Raw genomic sequence first — 22803 nt, 5'->3', positions numbered from 1 at the left:
ATAGATAGATAGATAGATAGATAGATAGATAGATAGATAGATAGATAGATAGATTTTATTGTGATAAAATATACATAACCTAAAATCCACCACTTTGACCATTTTTAAGTGTGCAGTTCAGTGGCACTAACTACATTCATATGGTTGTCTAGCCATCACCACTTTCTGTCACCAGAACTTTTTTCATTTTGTGAAACTGTACCTGTTAAACTAGAACTCCCCATCACCTGCAACCTCTGGCCTCTGGCAACCACCATTCTACTTCCCTATGAATTTGACTACTCTACATACCTCATATAAGTGGAATCATATGGTATTTGTCCTTTTGTGACTGGCTTATTTCACATAGCATGGTTTTTAAGGTTCCTTCATGTTGTAGCATGTGTCAGAACTTCCCTCCTTTTTTTTTTTGAGACAGTCTCATTCTGTCACCCAGGCTGGAGTGCAGTGATGCAATTGTAGCTCACTGCAGCTTCAATCTCTCAGTGTCAAGTAATCCTCCCACCTCAGCCTCTCAAAGTGCTGGGATTGCAGGTGTGAGCCGACGCCCCCAGCCAGAATTTCCCTTCTTTTTAAGGATGAATAATATTCATTGCATGTATATACCACATTTTGTTTTTCCATTCATCCGTCATGATGGGTTTTAAGCAGAGGAGTGACAAGATCTGTCTATCTAGTGAGCTACAGGCCATTAATTGCACACAGTGTATCATTTAATTTGTCCCACCGAAAAAGAAGTGATTTCATCTAGTTAGGGACCTTCCCTGTATGTAGAAGTTTAAAGGCAGGCTTAAGCCAACAGATTTGGTAATGAAAGGCATCAATCTTAGGTGAATATCATTAACTCCTGGAGGGCTTTTTTAAAGGCACAGATTTCAGGCCCACCTTCAGAGTTTGATTCAGTAGGTATGGGATTTGGCCTGAGAATTTGCATTTCTAACACCTGCACCCCAGGTGATACTGTTGCTGCTGGCTCAGGAACCAAATTTCGAGAATCAGTGTTCTGTGGTATTTTGAGTTTCATCAAGCTTGGCATTTTCCTTTAATTTGATCACAAGATTAAAAATTTTATCTAACATGATCTATCTAATTTACTTGATTTGACAAATTTTAATTACTATTGAATATAGTGGAGGGGTGTGTTACATTATTTTTAATGGTATTCATCATGTTTTTGTCCTTTTATGATAGCTATGAGTCTGTCAATGTGACAGATTTTAAGTCAAGTTGGAGAAATGGGATGGCTTTTTTGGCCATCATTCATGCCTTGCGACCAGACCTAATTGACATGAAGAGTGTGAAGCGGAGATCCAACAAAGACAATCTGAGAGAGGCTTTCAGAATTGCAGAACGAGAATTAAAAATCCCCAGATTGCTGGAACCAGAAGGTAAAGAAGCTTCTTTGTTTTTAAAACAATCTTTAAGGCTTAGCATGAAGTTGATTTCAAAATAGTATCTATACATGAATAAACATAATAGCATTCTATTGTAGTCCTGGAGGGCTTAACTTAAACTGTTGATTGAATTGTATATGATTAAACAATTCCTACCAATTTGTTAACTTCAGTAATTACAGGGGAAGCCACAGCTGAAAGCAAACAATGCTGTTATTGGGAATAATTTGAGCCTCTGTCTTGATTTTCTTCTATAATGTTTTGTGTTTTTTTCTTCTTGCTTCTATTATTCTATTCTAAATCTCTTTTGTAAGATGTTTCTCTGAGTCTTGAATTAAAGTTGGTTATATGTCTCTCCTCACTCCCTCTGAGTTAAAGCTGAAACCTCTGTGAGAATAGAAACTGCTGCTTTCCCGTCTGTCCTTACATAGTTGGCCATTGATTCTGCTCAATTGTGTTGGATTGTTAATGACAACATCCTGCATACTGGTTAGTTTTACAGAGATCATCATCAAATTATAATTTAACTTTATAAAATTAAGATTTAAAAATTTTACTTCTTTCTCAAAAGCACTTTACTTTGGATTGTAATGTTTCATAATATAACCAAAGCTATTAAAAAAAAACATTAAGGTCGTAATAGAGGATTAGTGAAAATTATGATGAATGCATAGGTCAAGCACATATGAATTCTAGTCTCAGCTCTATTACTGGGGTGTGTATACAAATGTTTAGTGACTGACTCTCCCAAACAATGGGAAACATACACACATTTACACTATGATAGATTTGACTGATATTAAGGAATGCGTATTATTTTATAAATGATTATAACATTTATGATATGCTTTCTTATAGATTTCATATAGCCCCAAAATGCTTTTGTTGATTTTTGCCAAACTCTGTATCCATCTGTAATCGACTTAGGGTTATATTTGCTGAAGAAATATAGTTCTGACATGAATGTTAGTTTAGAATTTCCTTTATGTTAATAAGTGGAATAAGAGGTATATCAGAACTTCATTTGTTCTTCAATGACATGAATGACTTCTTTGCTGAATTGAATACTAGAAGAATATTTTCTCAACTTTTTATGCTATTCACAACGCAACTAACAGCTTTAGACAGAACATATTTTTAAGATTTCCCTGCATTATTAACATTTTATTCATCTCTTTTTTAGCAGTTAACAGAACAACAGTCAAGCCCTCATTTGCAGACTTCTGTGTTATAAATGCTGCCGTTATGACTGATTTCAAGTTACCAATGTACAATCGCTAAACGCAGAATTAGAAAAAGGTGTTCAGTACCATACCATGATATGTTGTTTCCGTCACATAGATACAATAGACAGATAGCCTCAGGAGCATATAGATAATAGTAAAATATAATACAATAATTGGAAAGTGATAAGTTTTGAGTATTCATTACCTATGCTTTTAATATAATTTGTGCATTTATATGATTTAATTTTTATTGATGATTTTTTCACAACCAGCTTACAAAAACTTCTGAACATTTAGCAATCAACTCTCTAAAGCTGATGTGAGTCAACTAGTTCCAGCACACTCACTGCCCAGGTGACTGTGGATTGGTCACTTAATCTTTTTCGTTTTAAGCGGCTCTATTAAGAGATAATTCACATACCATATAATGTATCCATTTAAGTATACAAATTAGTGGTTTCTAGTGTACAGCCTGCCCTCCGTGTCTATGGGTTCCATATCCATGGAGTCAGCCAACAATGGATTGAAAATATTTGGGGAAAAAGAAAAGCATTTGTCCTGAGCATGTACAGACTTTTTTCTTGTCATTATTCCCTAAACAATACATGTTACACAATTGTATAACAACTATTTACATAGCATTTACATTGTATTGGATATTTAAAGCAATCTAGAGATGAGTCCTGGAAGCAGTTCCCGTGGATACCAAGGAGAACTGTATTCACAAAATTGTTTAGTCATCATCACCGTTCATTTTAGAACATGTTTGTCATCCCCAAAGGAACTCCTGTGACCATTAGCAATTACTCTCCATTTGCCCCCAACCCCCCTCATGCCCCAGTACTTTCTAATTACATTTCACATATATGGAATTATACAATACACGGTCTTTGTGACTGGCTTCTTTAACTTAGCAAAATATCTCCAAGGTTATCTATGTTGTGGCATGTATCAATACTTCATTCCTTTTTTTTGGAATGAGTCTTGCTCTGTTGCCCAGCAATCTTGGCTCACTGCAACCTCCACCTCCTGGGTTACAGCGATTCTTGTGCTTTAGCCTCCCGAGTAGCTGGGACTACAGGTGTGCACCACCATGCCTGGCTAATTTTTTGTTTTTGTTTTTTTTTTTTTTTTGAGACAGGGTCTCACTCAGTCTCCCAAGCTGGAGTGCAGCGGTGTGATCTTGGCTCACCACAGCCTCCATCTCCTTGGTTCAAGTGATTCTTGTGCCTCAGCCTCTTGAGTAGCTGGGACTACAGGTGTGCGCCACCATGCCCGGCTAATTTTTTTGTATTTTTATTTTTTTTGAGACAGGGTCTCACTCAGTCTCCCAAGCTGGCGTGCAGTGGTGTGGTCTTGCCTCACCACAGCCTCTATCTCCTTGGTTCAAATGATTCTCTTACCTCAGCCTTCTGAGTATTTGGGTCTACTGGTGTGTGCCACTGTGCCTGGCGAATTTTTGTGTTTTTAGTAGAGATGGGGTTTTACTATGTTGTCTTAGGCTGGTCTTTTATGTTTTACAGGCTGGTCTCGAACTCCTGGCTTCAAGCATTGGGCCACCTCAGCCTCCCGAAGTGTCAGGATTACAGACATGAACCACCACACCTGGCCTTTTTTTGTATTTTTAAATAAACTTTCAGTGGGGTGCTGTGTCTCATGCCTATAATCCCAGCACTTTGGGAGGCTGAGGTGGGCAGATCACGAGGTAAGGAGTTCAAGACCTAGCCTGGCCAGCATGGTGAAACCTCGTCTCTACTAAAAATACAAAATTAGCTGGGTGTGGTGGTGCGCCTGTAATCCCAGTTACTGCCTCACCTGACTGAGCTAGTGCTGATCAGAGCTCTCATGGTGAAGTTACTCTTTTCTCCTGCTTCTTTCCACACTGTGCTCTTTGGAGGGAAGTCACTGCATAGCCCACACTTGGGAGAGTTATGCTCACTCTCCTTGATGGCAGATTATCTATGTAAATTATTTGAAGTTCTTCTGCTCAGAAATTTGTCTATTCTCCCCCGTTTACTTACTTATTCAGTCATTTATTTATATCAATACGGGCTTCTTGTGCTACTTTGTTTATTTTAAGGGTCAATTTTTTAAAAAGTCCTCTTTATACTCAAAGTTTTGGCTAGTAGGAGCTCTTTCAGTTGGTTCCTGTGCTCCTTTGATTTGTCCCCATCAGTATGGGGTTTGCTTGTTTGTTTTTGAGCATTTTCTTTCTTTCTGGCCTGACAAGACACTGCAGGCCCATCTTGTGTATTTCCTGCCCCAGTCTTAGGATCAGTCATTTCTCCAAGGAGCCCTGGCTCTTTTTATTGGAGAATGGTATTAGAAACCAAGATCTGGGTGCTACCTGTGCTCTTTGCTACTGGTATTTAGCCTCTTTGGACTTCAGGTTTTGGTAAGAGTTGAATTTAGGAGATATTTAGGAGGCTCACAGCCTAATGTGAACTTAGAACTTGTATGTGAGCTTACAGCCATATTCATTCATTCATTCATTCATTCATTCATTCATTCATTCATTCATTCATTCATTCATTTAGAGATGGAGTGTCTTGGCTCTGTCTCCCAGGCTGGAATGCAGTGGCTCAATCTCGGCTCACTGCAACCTTCGTCTCCTGGGTTCAAGCAATTCTCCTGCCTCAGCCTCCCGAGTAGCTGGGATTATAGGCCTGTGCCACCATGCCTGGCTAATTTTCGCATTTTTAGTAGAGAGGGGGTTTTGCACTGTTGGCCAGGATGGTCTAGTACTCCTCACCTCAGGTGATTTGCCGCCTCGGCCTCACCAAGTGCTAGGATTACAGGCTTAAGCCGCCGTGCTCGGTCTGCCTACAGCTGTGTTTCTATAGTTTGGACATTGGTCTGCCTTCATGTTGGTTGTTACTAATTTTTGTTAACTTTTTACCCCTATCTTTTTTTTTTTTTTTTTTTTTTTGAGACGGAGTCTCGCTCTGTCACCTGGGCTGGAGTGCAGTGGCCAGATCTCAGCTCACTGCAAGCTCCGCCCCCCGGGTTTACGCCATTCTCCTGCCTCAGCCTCCCGAGTAGCTGGGACTACAGGCACCTGCCACGTGGCCCGGCTAGCTTTTTGTATTTTTTAGTAGAGACGAGGTTTCACCGTATTAGCCAGGATGGTCTCGATCTCCTGACCTCGTGATCCGCCCGTCTCGGCCTCCCAAAGTGCTGGGATTACAGGCCTGAGCCACCGCGCCCGGCACCCCTATCTTTTTTCCCCCCTTCCTTTTTTACCTTCTTTTCTCCCTTTCCTTGTCTTTTGTCTTTTCTTTTTGGCTTTTCATTGTCTTTTGTTTTTCCTTTTTTTTTCCTCATGCTTTTGTCCTGTTTCTGATGACTGTCTGTTTTAAATACTTTTCTTATATTGTGATTCTCCAAATCTTTATTATTAGTATAAAATATTTTCTCCATTTTTGTATGTATGAATAACCAGGCAACTAATGAAATTGACACTGTAGTAAAAACAAATTTCCTCTGCATAATTGCCCATAATTCATTATAAATGGCTTAAATAATAGCTCAAAAATATGAAATGCATCATGATTATTTATCCAAACCAAATACTTTGGTCATATTTGAATAAGGGAACTATTTTGACATAATATTGTTAACACATTTAATCTTCACGCGTGGCTTCATATATAATGAGAAGTTTTTGTAAAGCGATATCTAAATAAGCCAGTATCATTATTTTATGTATCTCTTGATGTTTATATCTTTTTCAGTTAAAGATAGAATAACTTAATTCTTAAAAATTCTTCCTATATTGAAACCCTACCCTCAGCTTTTTATTGCTAACTTTTATATGCTTACTGCCTTGAATTACATTGTTTGCAAATGGATTGATTTATTTTCTACTTCAGGTGACTTAGAGCACTCATCGAACCTAGTAAATATGTTCACTAAAGCATGCATGGTGTGTTGTGTTTGTTTGTTACTTGTTTTTCTCCTAACCTTAAACTCCTTGAGGGGCAGATAATGTTTTAAGGCATCTAGCATCTACTAGTTGAATGAATAGAGGGTTGAAACATAAGATCTCCAAAGGCAGGGACCATACCTTACATATCCTTGTAGCCCCTGCCTGTGACCCACATTTATTGGCTCTCTGTAAATATTTGTTGCTTTAAGTTTAACTTAATTAATAAATAAACTGAAGTTTTTTAAAAAAATAATCTTCATTGCTTGTTTAGGTCAAGGAACACCTCCAAATTAGGTGTTCATTTTGTCTGTGACATATTGCATCCCCCTTTTTGTGATTTTATGATCTCCTTCACTTATTAGATGCCTGGAGAAGTTCTGTACTTTATAGAATTTATATGCCTGGCACAGTGTCTTATGCTAGCTACTTGTGAGGCTGAGGTCGGAAGACTGCTTGAGGCCAGGAGTTTGAGACCAGCTTGGACAACATAGAGAGATCCTGTCTAAAATAAAATAAAAAATAAGATAAATAGGAGTTTGTAGTCTTTAAAATTTTGTTTAATTCAGCATTTTACAAACTTATTTCACCATGGACTCTTAATGCAACACAAAACCTGGCCCATAGAAGGCTCTCAGTAGATTTACTTCTTCTATGAATGAATGAACAAACTCTGTGAATGTTTTAGATAAGCTTTCCATACAATATATGCTTTTGGAGATGCTTTACTGCACACATGCCAAGACCAGGGTGTCAGGAATGCATTCTAATTGCTGTATGTTCCTGCATTCCCGGAGGAATTTCTGCACCATGTGTCTAGAAAGAAGAATGCTTTATTTTCTCCTCTCCATTCTCTCTGACTACTTGTGCCCTCAGACATACCCCCATAGTGACACTTTATTATTAGAAAACTGAGACTGTGCACATACTAGTGCCAGGATTTAACCCCCCAGCTATCTCTGTGTATAGATCTAAACTCTTAGCCACTGCACAGTCTTGCAGCAAGGCTGAGTAAACCGAGATTGGATGGCTGGGTGACTACTTTGGTGCATTTCCAGAGTCTGTTAACCAAATGGCAGAGGTTATGGCATAGCCCATTCTTGAATATTCATTATAGCAAATGTATAACAGCTAATTGATAGTGTGGTGTATCTTGCAGATGTGGACGTTGTTGATCCTGATGAAAAGTCCATCATGACCTACGTGGCACAGTTTCTGCAGTATTCCAAAGATGCACCTGGGACTGGAGAGCAGGCTCGGGTATGTTTTCATATGCATAAGTCAGGCTCATTTTAGTTGTATCCTGCTAATGGTTTAATTTTTAAAATCAAGATATAATTTGCATACAGAACTTAAATGTACAGTTTAATGAGCATACACCCCTGTAAATCATACTTCAATCATGATGTAAAACATATCTGGTATCCAGAATATTCCACTGGGCACCTTTTCTGTCTCTGCTTCCTACCCCAGGCAACCAGCATTCTAATTTCTGTTACTGTAGGTTAGTGTTGAATGTTCTTTTTTTTTTTTTTTTGGGGTTCAAAGGGATAATTTATTAAACTTTACTGAATTATCTGAAACTTTTCGATAGGCACTATATAAGACAAATGAAGTTAAACTTTTAAAAATCTAAAGATATAAAATTTTTGTTTATTATAATATTCAATTTTTAAAATTTTTTATTTATTTATATTTTTGAGACAGAGTCTCACTCTGTCGCCCAGGGTGGAGTGCAGTGGCACGATCTTGGCTTACAGTAGCATCTGTCTTCCCTTTCAAGTGATTATCATACCTCAGCGTCCCAAGTAGCTGGAATTACAGGCACGTGCCACCATACTCAGCTGATTTTTGTATATTTGGTAGAGATGGGTTTCACCATGTTGACCAGGCTGGTCTTGAACTCCTAACTTCAAGTGATCCACCCATCTTGGCCTCCCAGAGTGCTGGGATTATAGGAGTGAGCCACTGTGCCTGGCCTATCAAATTTTTATGTATTATAATATTTATTACCTTTATTGAGATATAATTTATATACCATAAAATTCATCTATTTAATATGTTTGTTTCAATGGTTGTTGGTGTATTTACATGATTGGGCAACCTTCACCATCATCTAATTTTAGCACATTTCCAGTTTGTCTATTCTTTAGCTTCATATAAATGAAATTGTGTAATTCATATAAATGGAAGTGTTGTATTCTATTGTTAATCCCTATTTGTTGATATACTCCTGAATTACTGTTCTTTGTTTGTTTGTTTGTTTAGACAGAGTCTCACTCTGTTATCCAGGCTGGAGTGCAGTGGCGTGATCTTGGCTCACTGCAACCTCTGCCTGCCAGGCTCAAATGATTCTCGTGCCTCAGACTCCCGATAGCTGGGATTACAGGCATGGACCATCCTACCTGGCTAATTTTTGTATTTTTAGTAGAGACAGGGTTTCACCATGTTGGCCAGGCTGGTCTGAAACTCTTGGCCTCAACTGATCTGCCTGCCTTGGCCTCCCAAAGTGCTTGGGATTGGAGGTGTGAGCCACTGCGCCCAGCCTTGCATAACTATTAGATTGCCATTTGATTATTCAGTTTTTCTCCTTTACTTTCAGTGAGTACACAAAATAGTGTGGGTGGAAACTTCATAAAAATTGCTGAGCTGAAAAGAAACTCTTACTCTGCTTCTAAGATGATAAATGAGTGCTGTGAATTTAGTAAAATGTTTGAGAATATTACTTAAAAAAGTGTTTTAAACCACATGTTTGCATGCATTTTCAGACATGTTTACATGCATTTTATTTGACAAATTGGGCCTATGTTTTTCCAGCTGTTAAGTTTGAGGCAATAAGCCAGATTGTTGCTGACTCTGGAAGAGAGTCTCAAGCTGAGATGCAGGCTTATAATTCAGTTCACTTATTTCTGGCTTGCTGAGGAGCTATTCTTTCCTAATTAATTTTCATATTAAAGAAATAAAATGCAAGATTCAACTGTCCATGAAATTGAGTGCAAAAGTATTAGAAAACTTTTGCTTAATAGGAAAAAACAAAGTAAATGAAGGTTAAAGAAGGGTGGAAATAAGATATAACTTCTTTGTCCTATAGCAGTAAAATTGGCTTCCAAATGTAAGCAAGTTTACCACCTAAGCAGGAATCTACGGAAAAAGTAATTGTTGTTCATATCTTGACGATAGCATAGCTAAAAACCTTTGGTACTGTTATTTTTAGGCTCTCGAAAGTGTTTGAGTTATTTTTGATGTCAGTGTTTCTGCAGGGTGTGAACATCTCTTGAATTACCCCATATTTCGATTTATTGGAAGGCAGTCTTCTGAAATGCCTGCTATAAAGAAATGATTTAGAATAATGTTCTCCAAGCCAAAATGGGGGAGGGGGTGCATTGCTTGCCCATTTCTTTAGCACATTGTCATGTTCAGATGCTAGTTCCAATCTGGTTTAAAATTTAAGGTGTTATGTGAACAAGTGATATTACTCTTTGGCATAATGAATCATTGGTGTGTAATGATGGCATTATTTCACTGCTGTTTCAAGTTGTTAATTTTTTTGTTAAAAAAACCAAGTCTGTTTAAAATATAGTTTAATTGTGTGTGTGTAAAATACAGGGAAAGGTGAAAGATGCTCTGGTCTGGTTAACTCTGCAAAAGGAAAAACTACAGAAGTTGCTAAAGGATCCAGAAAATGATACCTACTTTAAAAAGTATAATGTAAGTATGATTTTAAACAGCTGTTTGTAATGTACTTTTTAAGGGCTGAGCAGTAAGTATGTTTTTAGAAAACTCTTTCAGGGTTAAGTATTTTAAATATTAAATTCACTGAAGGTTTTAAGGCTGAATTCTAGCACTGTACTTCAGAAACTAAGGTGCATGTGATTCACTGGGGTAGTCCTATTAAAATGCACATTCTGGTTCAGTAATTCTGGGGCAGGGCCTGAGTTTTTGCATTTCTAACAAGGTCTCAGATGATGTTGATTCTGCTCGTTTTTGGAGTACTTTGAGCAGCATGGTTCTGGAGCAGGGGTTGGCCCATTTTGTAAATAAAATGTTGTTGGAACAGAGCTACACCCATTTAAGCATTGCCAGTCACTACTTTCACACTATAACCCCAGAGTTGAGTAGTCGTGATAGAGACCATATGGCTCTTAAAGCCTGAGATATTTACTGTCTTGCCCCTTACAGTAAAAGTTTTCCAGTCCCTGGTTTAAAGCAGAACATGCTTTTTATTTTATTTTTATTTTTATTTTTATTTTTTGAGACAGAGTTTCACTCTTGTTGCCCAGGCTGGAATGCAGTGGCGTGATCTCGGCTCACCACAACCTCTGCCTCCCGGGTTCAAGCAATTCTCCTGCTTCAGTCTCCCAAGTAGCTGGGGTTACAGGCATGCACCACCACACCCAGCTAATTTTATATTTTTAGTAGAGACGGGGTTTCTCCATGTTGGTCAGGCTAGTCTCGAACTCCTGACCTCAGGTGATCCACCTGCCTTGGTGTCCCAAAGTGCTGGGATTATAGGTATGAGCCACAGCACCCAGCCCCAGAACATGCTTTTTAGAATGAATACAGAGCCTCAACTGAGAGTCCTTTGAGAAATAATGACAGCTGTGATTATTACCACATATTGAGCATTTCCTTTTTTTTTTTGGAGGCAGAATCTTGCGCTGTGGCCCAGGCTCGAGTACAGTGGTGCGATCTTGGCTCACTGGAATCTCTGCCTCCTGGGTTCAAGCGATTCTCATGTTTCAGTCTCCCGAGTAGCTGGGATTACAGGCGCCTGCCACCAGGCCCAGCTAATTTTTGTATTTTTAGTAGAGACGGGTTTTCTTTTTTTTTTTTTTGAGACGGAGTCTCGCTCTGTCGCCCAGGCTGGAGTGCAGTGGCCGGATCTCAGCTCACTGCAAGCTCCGCCTCCCAGGTTCCCGCCATTCTCCTGCCTCAGCCTCCCGAGTAGCTGGGACTACAGGCGCCTGCCACCTCGCCCGGCTAGTTTTTTTTGTATTTTTTTAGTAGAGACGGGGTTTCACCGTGTTAGCCAGGATGGTCTCGATCTCCTGACCTCGTGATCCGCCCGTCTCAGCCTCCCAAAGTGCTGGGATTACAGGCTTGAGCCACCGTGCCCGGCCGGGTTTTCATATTTTTATTTTTATTTTTATTTTTTTTGAGACTGAGTCTCGCTCTGTCGCCCAGGCTGGAGTGCAGTGGCTGGATCTCAGCTCACTGCAAGCTCCGCCTCCCAGATTTATGCCATTCTCCTGCCTCAGCCTCCCAAGTAGCTGAGACTATAGGCACCCGCCACCTCGCCCGGCTAGTTTTTTGTATTTTTTAGTAGAGACGGGGTTTCGCCGTGTTAGCCAGGATGGTCTCAATCTCCTGACCTCCTGATCCGCCCGTCTTGGCCTCCCAAAGTGCTGGGATTACAGGCTTGAGCCACCGCGCCCGGCCTGAGTCGGGTTTTCACCATGTTGGCCAGGCTGGTCTTGAACTCCTGACCTCAAGTGATCCACCTGCCTCAGCCTCCTAAAGTGCTGGGATCACAGGCGTGAGCCACCACACCTGGCCATGTTGAACATTTTCTATGTAGCAGATACCTTGCTGATTTGCATTTCACGTGTTAAAATATCTTGCTGAGCTTGGTATTATTCCAGTTTTACAGATGAAGATAATAAGTGGCTTATTTAAGGTTACATGGCTACTAAAAGGGTAGAGATGGGACTTGAATGGAAGTCTAGCTTTAAAGTCCTAGCTCTTTTTGCATTGTGATGCTTCTCTGGGGTAAGTAGTTATTCACTGTACAGCCCTGAAAGAGACTTAACAGGAAACAAAGCAAAGGTTCCTCAGTCCCGTTTCTTAGAGCCCATTGTCTATGCAGTGCTGTGCTTCTGCCCAGTGCTCTGTCCTGAGCAAGCTGCAGATACTGTCAGGTACCTACATAGCACTTAGCACCTCTAGGCCTCCATCTCCATGTCTGTTAAGTCAAAGAGTTGGATAAGTCCAGCCTTTCAACTGTAACATTCAGTGGGTTGTGCAACTTGCTGGCCATACTTTCCTTTTCGCTTTGGAAGCATCAGGGAAGGAAGGGATCAAACATTTTTTTCTTCCTTTGGTCCGAACTGCACAGGCTTCTTGACCTTCGCTTAGCTCTGGTCTAAGATTTTTTTCTCAACAAAGTGCTCATCTTTTACTGAAAGTGCATTGTTCTCACATATGTCTTTGATTTAATAATGTATCACAGATTCAGGTTCCCTAAATAGAAGGTTTTATGAAGTCATTAATTATCAGAATTAAAGTAAATTATCCTTTGACTTTTTCATAATATTTAATTTAAAATGCTGTCAATAATTCTGGATAATGTTTTAAATGACGTTTAAAACATTAATGCTGATCCTTGAAACAGCATTTGAACAGTATGGTTCTAGAGCAGAGGTTGGCCCATTTTGTGAAGAAAATGTTATTGGAACAGAGCCACACCTATTTATATATTGTCAGTTGCTACTTTCACACTACAGCCCCAGAGCTGAGTAGTTAACTATGGCCAGTTGCAGTGGCTCATGTCTGTCATCTCAGCACTTTGGGAGGTGAGGCAGGTGAATCACTTGAGCCCAGGAGTTCAAAACCAGCCTGGACAACATAGTGAAACCCTGTCTCTACAAAAAATACTAAAAAAAAAAAAAAAATTAACCGGATGTGGTGGTGCACCCCTGTAGTGCCAGCTGCTCGGGAGACTGAGGTGGGAGGATCACTTGAGCCCAGGAGGCAGAGGTTGCAGTGAGCCAACATCATGCCACTGAACTTCAGCCTGGGCGATAGAACCAGATCCTGTCTCCAAAAAAAGAAAAAAAAAAAAAAAAAACCCATGTAATTGATAACCCTTTTTTTTTTTTCTGAGACAGGATATCTCTCTGTCTCCCAGGCTGTGGTACAATGGCCCGATCACTGCAACCTCTGCCTCCTGGGCTGAAGCCATCCTCCAGCTTCAGCCTTTTGAGTAGCTGGGACTACAGGTGTGTGCCACCATGCCTAGCTAATTTTTTGTATTTTTGGTCAATACAGAGTTTTGCCATGTTGCCCAGGCTAGTTTTGAACTCCTGGGCTCAAGTGGTGCACCTACCTCAGCCTCCCAAATTGCTAGGATTACAGTCGTGAGCCACAGTGCCTGGCCAATTGATAACTCTTTTTTTTTTTTTTTTTTGAGACAGAGTCTCTGTCACCAGGCTGGAGTGCAGTGGCACGATCTCGGCTCACTGCAACCTCTGCCTCCCAAGTTCAAGTGATTCTCCTGCCTCCGCCTCCCGAGTAGCTGGGACTATAGGCATGCGCCACCACGCCCAGCTAATTTTTGTATTTTTAGTAGAGATGGGGTTTCACTATGTTGGCCAGGATGGTCTAAATCTCTTGACCTTGTGATCCACCCACCTCGGCCTCCCAAAGTGCTGGGATTACAGGCGTGAGCCACCGCACCCGGCCTGATAACTCTTAAATACCCGTATTTCACCCAAATATGAACCAAGAAAAAGCTTTACTTATTAAGTATTTGAAGGCAAAGTGTTTTTCAAAGTTTATATAAAATGAATTGGGAAGAATAAGCCGAAGCTCAGTTATTCATGAACACTTTGAAAATTGCTTATGACTACTGCTATCATATAATTTTCACATTCATTCATTCTTATTTTGTTGTGAGGGCATACTTGGGGAGAACAAACAAACTCATGTTTTCCGTGTGGCATCATGATCTGCTCTGTAACCCAGTGACCTTGCTGCTCCATTCCAGTAGAAATCCAACAATACCGACACAAAGCACAGAGTGAGACGTATGACATCATGCTGGTGTCCAGTTATCACAGTGCACTGAAGAAGGAAATCAGAGCAGAGAGAGGATACTAGATTCAGAGGATTTTACCTTTAAGTAAAAACTTAAATATATCCTATACCTATAGACCTCAAAATAACAGATTATATGATATAAATGGAATTAAACATTTTCAGTCTTTAAAATACTCTTCTAATTGTAGAGCCTGCTGTCGTTTACGGAGTCATTCAATGAAGAAAAAAAGTCCTTTTTGGATGTTCTCTCAATAAAATGGGATCCGGATGAGCTGGACAAGGATCATTTACAGTTGAGAGAAGCCTGGGATGGCCTCGATCACCAGGTGACTGTTTATGTTGATTAGAAGAACATTTTCAGGCCAGAATCGGTGGCTAACACCTGTAATCCCAGAACTTTGGGAGACCAAGGGTGGGTGGATCACTTGAGGTCAGGAGTTTGATACCAGCCTGGCCAACGTGGGAAAACCCTGCCTCTACTAAAAATACAGAAATTAACAGGGCGTGTTGGTGGGCACCTGTAATCCCAGATTCTTGGGAGGCTGAGGCATAAAATCGCTTGAACCCAAAAGGTGGAGGTTGCAGTGAACTGGGATCACACCACTGCACTCCGGTCTGGGCGACAGAATGAGACTACATCTCAAAAAAAAAAAAAAAAGAAGAAGAGCATTTTCAAAGGGCAGCTTTGTTTTTTTGGATGAGGGTTTTACTTTAAACTTCCATGAGAAATTCTGTAAAAGACAGGGTAGATGCTTCATCAGAAAATGGGATAGTGTTTTTGTATTTTCTCCATGGCATCATTTGGGTAGTGATCATCTTTTAAGTAGGAATTTTTTGCATTCTGCTTAGAGAAAACGCAAGCTTATCCAAGCTTGATATATTTGCTATCAATTCTTGGTTTGCTACGGTAGATTATCTATATTTTGATTGACCTGTGGCTTCTTCTCTACTATCATGTATCAATATATCAGTAGATGCTTGAAAGAAGTAGGAACAAATCCACAGAGAGTGTGTAAGGATGAATTTGTGCATGTGTGTCTGAATATATCTGTATAATTTCAATCCATTTCAATTTATTGAGACATAGTTTATGGCCCAGCATATGGTACATAACTTTGTGCACTTGAACACATATTCTGCAGTCATTGGGTATAATATTCTATAAATGTTAAATTTTTTAAAAAATTCAATTTAATTTTTAATTTTTGTTGGTACATAGTAGGTGCATATATTTATGGGGTACATGAGATATTTTGATACAGGCATGCAATGTGAAATAAGCACATCTTGGAGAATGGGATCCTCATTCCCTCAAGCATTTATCCTTTGAGGTACAAACAATCCAGTTACACTCTTCAAGTTATTTTAAAATGTACAATTAAGTTATTATTGACTATAGTCACCCTGTTGCGTGGTCAAGTAGTAGGTCTTATTTGTTCTTTCTCTTTTTTTGTACCCATTAACCATCTCCATTTCCCCTTACTCCCTAGCTGCCCTTCCCAGCCTCTGGTAATCATCCTTCTACTCTCTATCTCCATGAGTTAAACTGTTTTGATTTTTAGATCCCACAAATAAGTAAGAACATGTGATATTTGTCTTTCTGTGCCTAGCTTATTTCACTTAACATAATGACTTCCATTTCCATCCACGTTGTTGCAAATGACAGAATCTCATTCTTTTTCTTTTTCTTTTTTTTTTTTTTTTTGAGATGAAGTCTTGCTCTGTCACCCAGGCTAGAGTACAATGGTGTGATCTCGGCTTACTGCAAACTCTGCACCCTGAGTTCAAGAAATTCTCCTGCCTCAGCCCCAGAGTAGCTGGGATTACAGGTGCATGCTGCCATGCCCGGCTAATTTTTTTTTTTTTGAGACAGAGTCTCACTCTGTTGCCATGCTGGAGTGTGCAGGGATGTGATCTCGGCTCACTGCAAGTCTCGCCTCCCGGATTCAAGTGATTCTCTGCCTCAGCCTGTAGCTGGGACTACAGGCACCCGCCACCACTCCCGGCTAATTTTTTGTATTTTTGGTAGAGAAAGGGTTTCACTGTGTTAACGGTGATGGTGTCAATCTCCTGACCTCGCGATCCGCCCTCCTTTGCCTCCCAAAGTGCTGGGATTACAAGCGTGAGCCACTGCGCCCAACCCTCGTTTTTTTTGGCTGAATAGTACTCCATTGTGTATATGTACCACATTTTCTTTATCCATTCAACTGTTGATGGGAAATTATGTTGCTTCCGAATTACAAATATTAATTAATATAAGGTGGTTGATAATTTTGTTCAGATTATCTGTGTCTTGACGGATGTTTTGTCCAATTCTATTATATATTGCTGAGAGAGGAGTATTAAAATCTGTGGGAATCTGTCTTCAGTGCTGTCAAATTTTGCTTCATGTATTTTAAAACATTGTCATTGTGTGTATGTGCTTATGATTACTTTGTCTTCCTGAAGACTTCTACCATTATGAAATATTCCTGCTTATCTTTAATAATACTGTTTTTCTTGACATCTATTAATATTATACTTAATCTTATACCAGTATAGTCATTCCAGTCTTCTGTGCTGACTGTATAGTACATCTTTTTCCTTCATTTACTTTTCATCTATTTGGAGTCTTTATATTCGAAGTGTAGCTCTTATAAATGATACATAGTTGTATCTTGCTTTCTTACCTACTATGCCAGTCCCTGTCTTTTTTTTTTGAGATCGAGCCTCACTCTGTTATCCAGGCTAGAATGCAGCAGCACAATCATGGCTTACTGCAGCCTCAGCCTCCCATGCCATCCTCCTGCCTCAGCCTCCCAAGTAGCTGGGACTACTGGTGTGTGCCATCACGCCTGGCAAAGTTTTAAATTTTTTTTAGAGATGGAGTTTTGCCATGTTACCCGTACTGGTCATGAACTCCTGGCTTCAAGCAATGCTCCTGAATTAGAGCTTTTGGCCTCCCAAAGTATTGAGATTACAGGCATGAACCACCGTGCCTAGCCTATCCCCTCTCTTTTAATTGTAGTGCTTAGTCCACTTAATATTTAATTGTTGATATAGTTCAGTTTAGGTATATCATTTAACTTTTTGTTTTGTTTATTCTCTCTGCTTTTTCTATCTCTGTTTCTTCCTTTCTTTTTTTTTTTTTTTCTTTTTTGAGAAGGAGTCTCTCCGTGTCTCCCGGGCTGGAGTACAGTGGCGTGATCGTGGCTCACTAACCTCTGCCTCTGGGTTCAAGCGATTCTCCTGCCTCGGCCTCCTGAGTAGCTGGGATTATAGGTGCCCACCACCATGACTGGCTAATTTTTGTATTTTTAGTAGAGATGGGGTTTCACCATCTTGGCCAGGCTGGTCTCGAACTCCTGACCTCAAGTGATCTGCCCACCTTGACCTCCCAAAGTGCTGGGATTACAGATGTGAGCCACTGTGCCCGGCTCCCATTTCTTCCTTTGTTGCCTGGTTTTAGATCATGTGTTTTTTAAGAATTTCATTTTAATTTGTCTATTGACTTGACTCTACTTCTTCCTATCATGTTTTTAGTGGTTGCTCTAGGGATTATAATATACATTATAAAAGTTTTACAGTCTACTTAGAGTTTTGCAGTTTGTTGTTGTTGTTGTTATTGTTTTGAGACAGGGTCTTGCTTTGTTGCCCAGGCTAGAGTGCAGTGGCTTGATCACAGCTGACTGCAACCTCTGCTTCCCGGGCTCAGTCAATCCTCAGCTTTCTGAGTAGCTGGAACTACAGGCATGTATCACCATGCACACTTAATTTCTTTTGTATTTTTTTGCAGAGAAGGGGTTTCACTATGTTGCCCAGGCTGGTCTTGAACTCCTAGGCTCAAGGGATCCACTTACCTTGGCCTACCAAAGTGCTGGGATTATAGATGTAAGCCACCACACCCAGCCTTAGAGTTGTACGACATCTAAGTTATTGTACAACTTTTTGTAACATGTAGAAATCCTGCAATCAAATTGATTCATCTCCCATTATTTATGCTATAGTTGTTTTGTATATAAATATATGTGACACATGTAACATATGTCTTAAAATCCCCAGGGCCATGTTATAATTTTTTTTTCTCTAAACAACCATATATTTTAAGGAAATTAAATGAAAAAATTAATCTTTTATATTTATCTAGGTATTTCCCATGTTCTTAATTTCTTTCTAGAGATTTGAGTTTCCATTGAGCTCAGTTCCCTTCAGCCTGAAAACTTCCTTTCACTTATTTTACAATACAGGACTGTGAGTGACAAATTCACCTAGTTTTCTTTGATCTCTAAATATGTCTTTGTTTTGCCTTCATTAAAAAAAAAACTTTATTGAGGTATAATTTATGTAACATCTCATTTATAAATGGATAACGAAATGATTTTTAATACATTTACAGAGTTACGACAGGAACTGTGTGGTCCACAAAGTCAAAGATACTCTGGCTCTTCACAGGGAAAGTTTGCTGACCCTTTGCTTGGCTGTCAGGAGTGGCAGCCTGTTTTCAGAATACATTTTCCACACCGTTTACTAAGTATTAAACAGCAGTCTAGTGGCTTAAAAGAGCCACTCTTTTAGACAACCTAATTTTGAAGAACTTGCAGCTCCTAGAATCTTCCCGTCAGTAGTGGTGCTTATTGCATTGTCAGTTTCTATTCTGATCACCGCTTTGAAACGGACTCTTGTGAAGGATAAGACCTGTCCGTGACAAGTCCTCAACAAAGTGGAAGGCAATGAAGAAGATACTGTCTGAATAGTTCAGGCTGTTCTAGGCCACAGAGACCTGGCCTGATTTTGTTAAATACGGAAACATTGCCCAAATAATGAGAAAAACCACAAAAAGAACTATTTTGCAAGATTAAGTGCTGTAAATTGGTAATAGCTTGAAAATCCATTCCTCAGTCAGGTAAACTGCAGCTCAGTTTCTTGATGTGGCAAAATGAGACATTGCTAATTTTAAAGCCATTGAGGGCATAAAAGTTGAAACCACGTATGCAGTTTCTGGTTCAATAGTTTGAGAACAGATTTCTCAGAGCATCATAGTAAATGGTTTCATATTGAGCCTACTGTAGAAAATAGCAACATTATGTTATTTTGACCTGTTAACATCTTATGTAAATTTTCAGCCAAATTGAAAAGTAATTACTGCAGAAAGGAAGTGTTAAGTGAGAAAGGAGAGGAGCGAAAGGTAAACATTGCCTTCTGTTCTTCCTCTTCTGCCTGCTGTATAAATATTGAGTGTAGCCCTGAGTCGGAAAAAACAGGTTTGGTTTAATTCAAAATATATGCAGCTGTCTTTTGGTTGTGCAAAGAATAATAGTTGAACTAGAGGTATTGCTCTTAGCCTCTCTTTAACTCAATTATATTTCAAATTTATGTTTTATTTTTTGGCAGATGTACAAGTAGTTAGACACACTAAAAGTATATGCTAACTTGTTTATTTGAAATGGCTGGGCGCGGTGACTCACACCTGTAATCCCAGCACTTTGGGAGGCCGAGGCGGGCAGATCACTTGATGTCAGAAGTTCAAGACCAGCCCTGGCCAACATGGCAAATCCCTGTCTCTACTAAAAATACAAAAATTAGCCAGGCATTGTGGCACATATCTGTAATCCCAGCTACTCAGGATGCTGAGGCAGGAGAATTGCTTGCACCTAGGAGGCAGAGGTTTCAGAGGTATATCCAGCCTGGGAGACAGGGTGAGACTCCATCTCAAAACAAAAAGAAAAAAAAAAATTACAATAATGAAATAACTTTTTTTCATTTTTCTTTCATCTGGAGACATACTGGCAAATAGTTAATGATTTAAGATTGTAGAATTGGCCAAGTGCAGTGGCTTATGCCTGTAATCCCAGCATTTTGGGAGGCCGAGATGGGCAGATCACCTGAGGTCAGGAGTTTGAGACCAGGCTGGTCAACGTGGTGAAACCTCGTCTCTACTAAAAACACAAAAATTGGACAGGTGTGGTGGTGTGTGCCTGTAATCCCAGCTACTTGAGAGACTGAGGCAGGAGAATTGCTTGAACCTGGGAGGTGGAGGTTGCAGTGAGCCAAGATTGTACCACTGCACTCCAGTCTGGATAACAGACTGAGACTCCATCTCAAAAAAAAAAAAAAAAAAGGGTTATAGAATTATCTTTGCCATATGTCTTTTGAGAAAATTAAACTTGCAAGACAAAAAAAAAAAAAAAGCAAAACAAAATGGAAAAGCTGTAATATCTAATGCTTTCATTTTATGAATAGTTCCATTTGACTGCCTTAAAGGAACCTAGCTTTGTCCTCATTTTGTATACCTGGGTACCTGGTTAAATATCTTTTAGATATTTGCTTTAGCATATGATGGGTACCCCATAAATGTTTTTGAATGAATTAATGTTGAAGTGATCTATCTGATATACAAATTTTTGCCTGTTTAAAAAACAGTATAACTCAACGGGCTTGGTGGGTCATGCCTGCAATCCCAGCAGTTTGGGAGGCCAAGGCAGGAGGATTGCTTGAGGCCAGGAGTTCAAGACCAGCCTGGGCAACATAGTGAGACCTTGTCTCTACAATAAAATAATGATAAAAAAAAACCCCTCAAAGAATAAAAACAGTGCATTTAGTAGAATTAGACTGGGTAACAGAAAGATAAAATACAGACTTAAGACCAGTACTTTTTATTAGAGAAAGTTGAGTGAAACAAATTTTAATTTGTGATTGATCTTCATAGGAGTATGAAATAAATTAAAAGAGGCTTATTTGGCTCATGTTTCTGCTTCTGTACAAGAAACGTGACACCAGCATCTGCTTCTGGTGAGGGCCTCAGGCTACTTCCATTCATAGTGGAAGGCAAAGGGGAGGTTGTGTATAGAAATCACATGGCAAGAGTTGAAGCGAGAGCGAGAGAGGCAGAGAGAGAGAGGAGGTGGCAGACTCTTTTCAACAACCAGTACTTGTGGGAACTCAGCTCCCGTTAGGCCCAGCCCCAATACTGGGTATCAAACTTAAACATGAGATTCAGAGGAGGTAAACATTCAAACTGTATAACAGTAAGTTTGTGTAAAAAGTCACATTCTTTTTTTTGAGATGGAGTCTCGCTCTGTTGCCTAGGGTTGAGTGCACTGGTGTGATCTCGGGTCACTGCAGCCTCCACCTCCTGGGTTCAAGCGATTCTCCTACTTCAGCCTCTCAGGTGGCTGGGACTACAGACATGATCCACCATGCCTCTCTCTCTCTCTCTCTCTCTCTATATATATATATATATATATGTCTCTTGAGACAGAGTCTCACTCTGTCGTCTAGGCTGGAGTGCAGTGGTGCGATCTTGGCTCACTGCAACCTTCGCCTGCCTGGCTCTGTGACATCACTTATCACACTTCCCTGTAACCATGTTCTTGGCTGCTTCTTTGGATAGGTGGTTCAGGCAAGAACTGTGGCTTTTATTTATCTGGTTTACACTCTGACATAGGGGGTTGTATTAAATTGCTCTTCTAGGCAGGACCCTGCTCTTGTTTTTATTCATTTGCTTAATTGTGTGTTGATTTCCTTTTATAGTCATACCTTCTTTCCATTCTCCTTGAGCCACAATTTTGATATCTTTAATATGTTTTATGTTTTTGCATAATATAGATTGAATTTATGTGTATTTTTGTTTTGTTTTGTTTTGTTTTTGAGACAGGGTCTTACTCTGTCATCCAGGCTGGAGTGCAGTGGCATGATCATGGCTCACTGTAGCCTTGACCTCCTGGGCTCAAGTAATCCTCCCACCTCAGTCTCTTGAGTAGCTGAGACTATAGGTCACACAACAGCTGTGCACCACCACTCCTGGCTAATTTTTGTATTTTTAGTAGAGATGGGGTTTTTACCATGTTGCCCAAGCTGGTCTTGAACTCCTGTGCTCAACCGATCCTCCTGCCTTGGCCTCTTGAAGTGCTGGGTTTATAGGTGTGAGCTACTGCACCCTACCTGTACATGTATTTTTAAGTTGTGTACCCTTGAGGTTATATGTTGTTTCTTTTTATTTTTGAGCGTAGTGTATTTTAAGGTGCTTCCATGTTGGCGTTTGTGCATCTAATTTTCTTCTAACTGCTGCATAGCATTAAATGATGGGTAACCATCACATGGTCCTTTGTCCATGCCGGAAGCTTTCTGTATCTTTATCTCCAGCTCTTAGCACAATAGCTTGTTCATAAATGTTTGGCCAGTGAGTGAATGAATGGATGTGTGAGTGAGTTTTGACAGTGCTTGCCGAGGGGACATCCCGGTAGCAGGGGCAGCGAGAGCGAAGACACAGCGAGTATTTGGAGAAGCAAGCAGTCAGAGTGTGTGTTTCTCACCTGCTTGTGCATGCAGGGCGTGGTGCGAGGCTGAGGAAGGAGGAGATGTACCTGGATTTGGGAATGGGTGGTGCTTTTCGTGAAGGACAGATATTCGGGAGATATGGTAGAGATATGTCACGTGGATATATAGTTAGGGCTAGAGAGGG

At 40.0% G+C, this 22803-nt stretch overlaps 1 protein-coding gene across 2 annotated transcripts in view; it reads left to right on the top strand.

Annotated features, from left to right (window-relative positions):
* SYNE2 (spectrin repeat containing nuclear envelope protein 2) overlaps positions 1 to 22803 on the top strand; it is a 380145-nt gene that overhangs the window by 101810 nt on the left and 255532 nt on the right. For both annotated transcript variants that reach the window (XM_023232104.2, XM_023232093.3), the window contains exons 8-11: positions 1192 to 1388; positions 7705 to 7805; positions 10152 to 10253; positions 14552 to 14689. In XM_023232104.2, coding sequence (XP_023087872.2) covers positions 1192 to 1388; positions 7705 to 7805; positions 10152 to 10253; positions 14552 to 14689 — 538 coding nt within the window. The remainder of the gene's footprint in view (positions 1 to 1191; positions 1389 to 7704; positions 7806 to 10151; positions 10254 to 14551; positions 14690 to 22803) is intronic.

This window comes from Piliocolobus tephrosceles, chromosome 6, assembly GCF_002776525.5.
Source record: "Piliocolobus tephrosceles isolate RC106 chromosome 6, ASM277652v3, whole genome shotgun sequence".
Taxonomy (NCBI): domain Eukaryota; kingdom Metazoa; phylum Chordata; class Mammalia; order Primates; family Cercopithecidae; genus Piliocolobus; species Piliocolobus tephrosceles.
The sequence above is the reverse complement of the archived record's forward strand: the minus strand, read 5'-3'. Positions and strand labels throughout refer to the sequence as shown.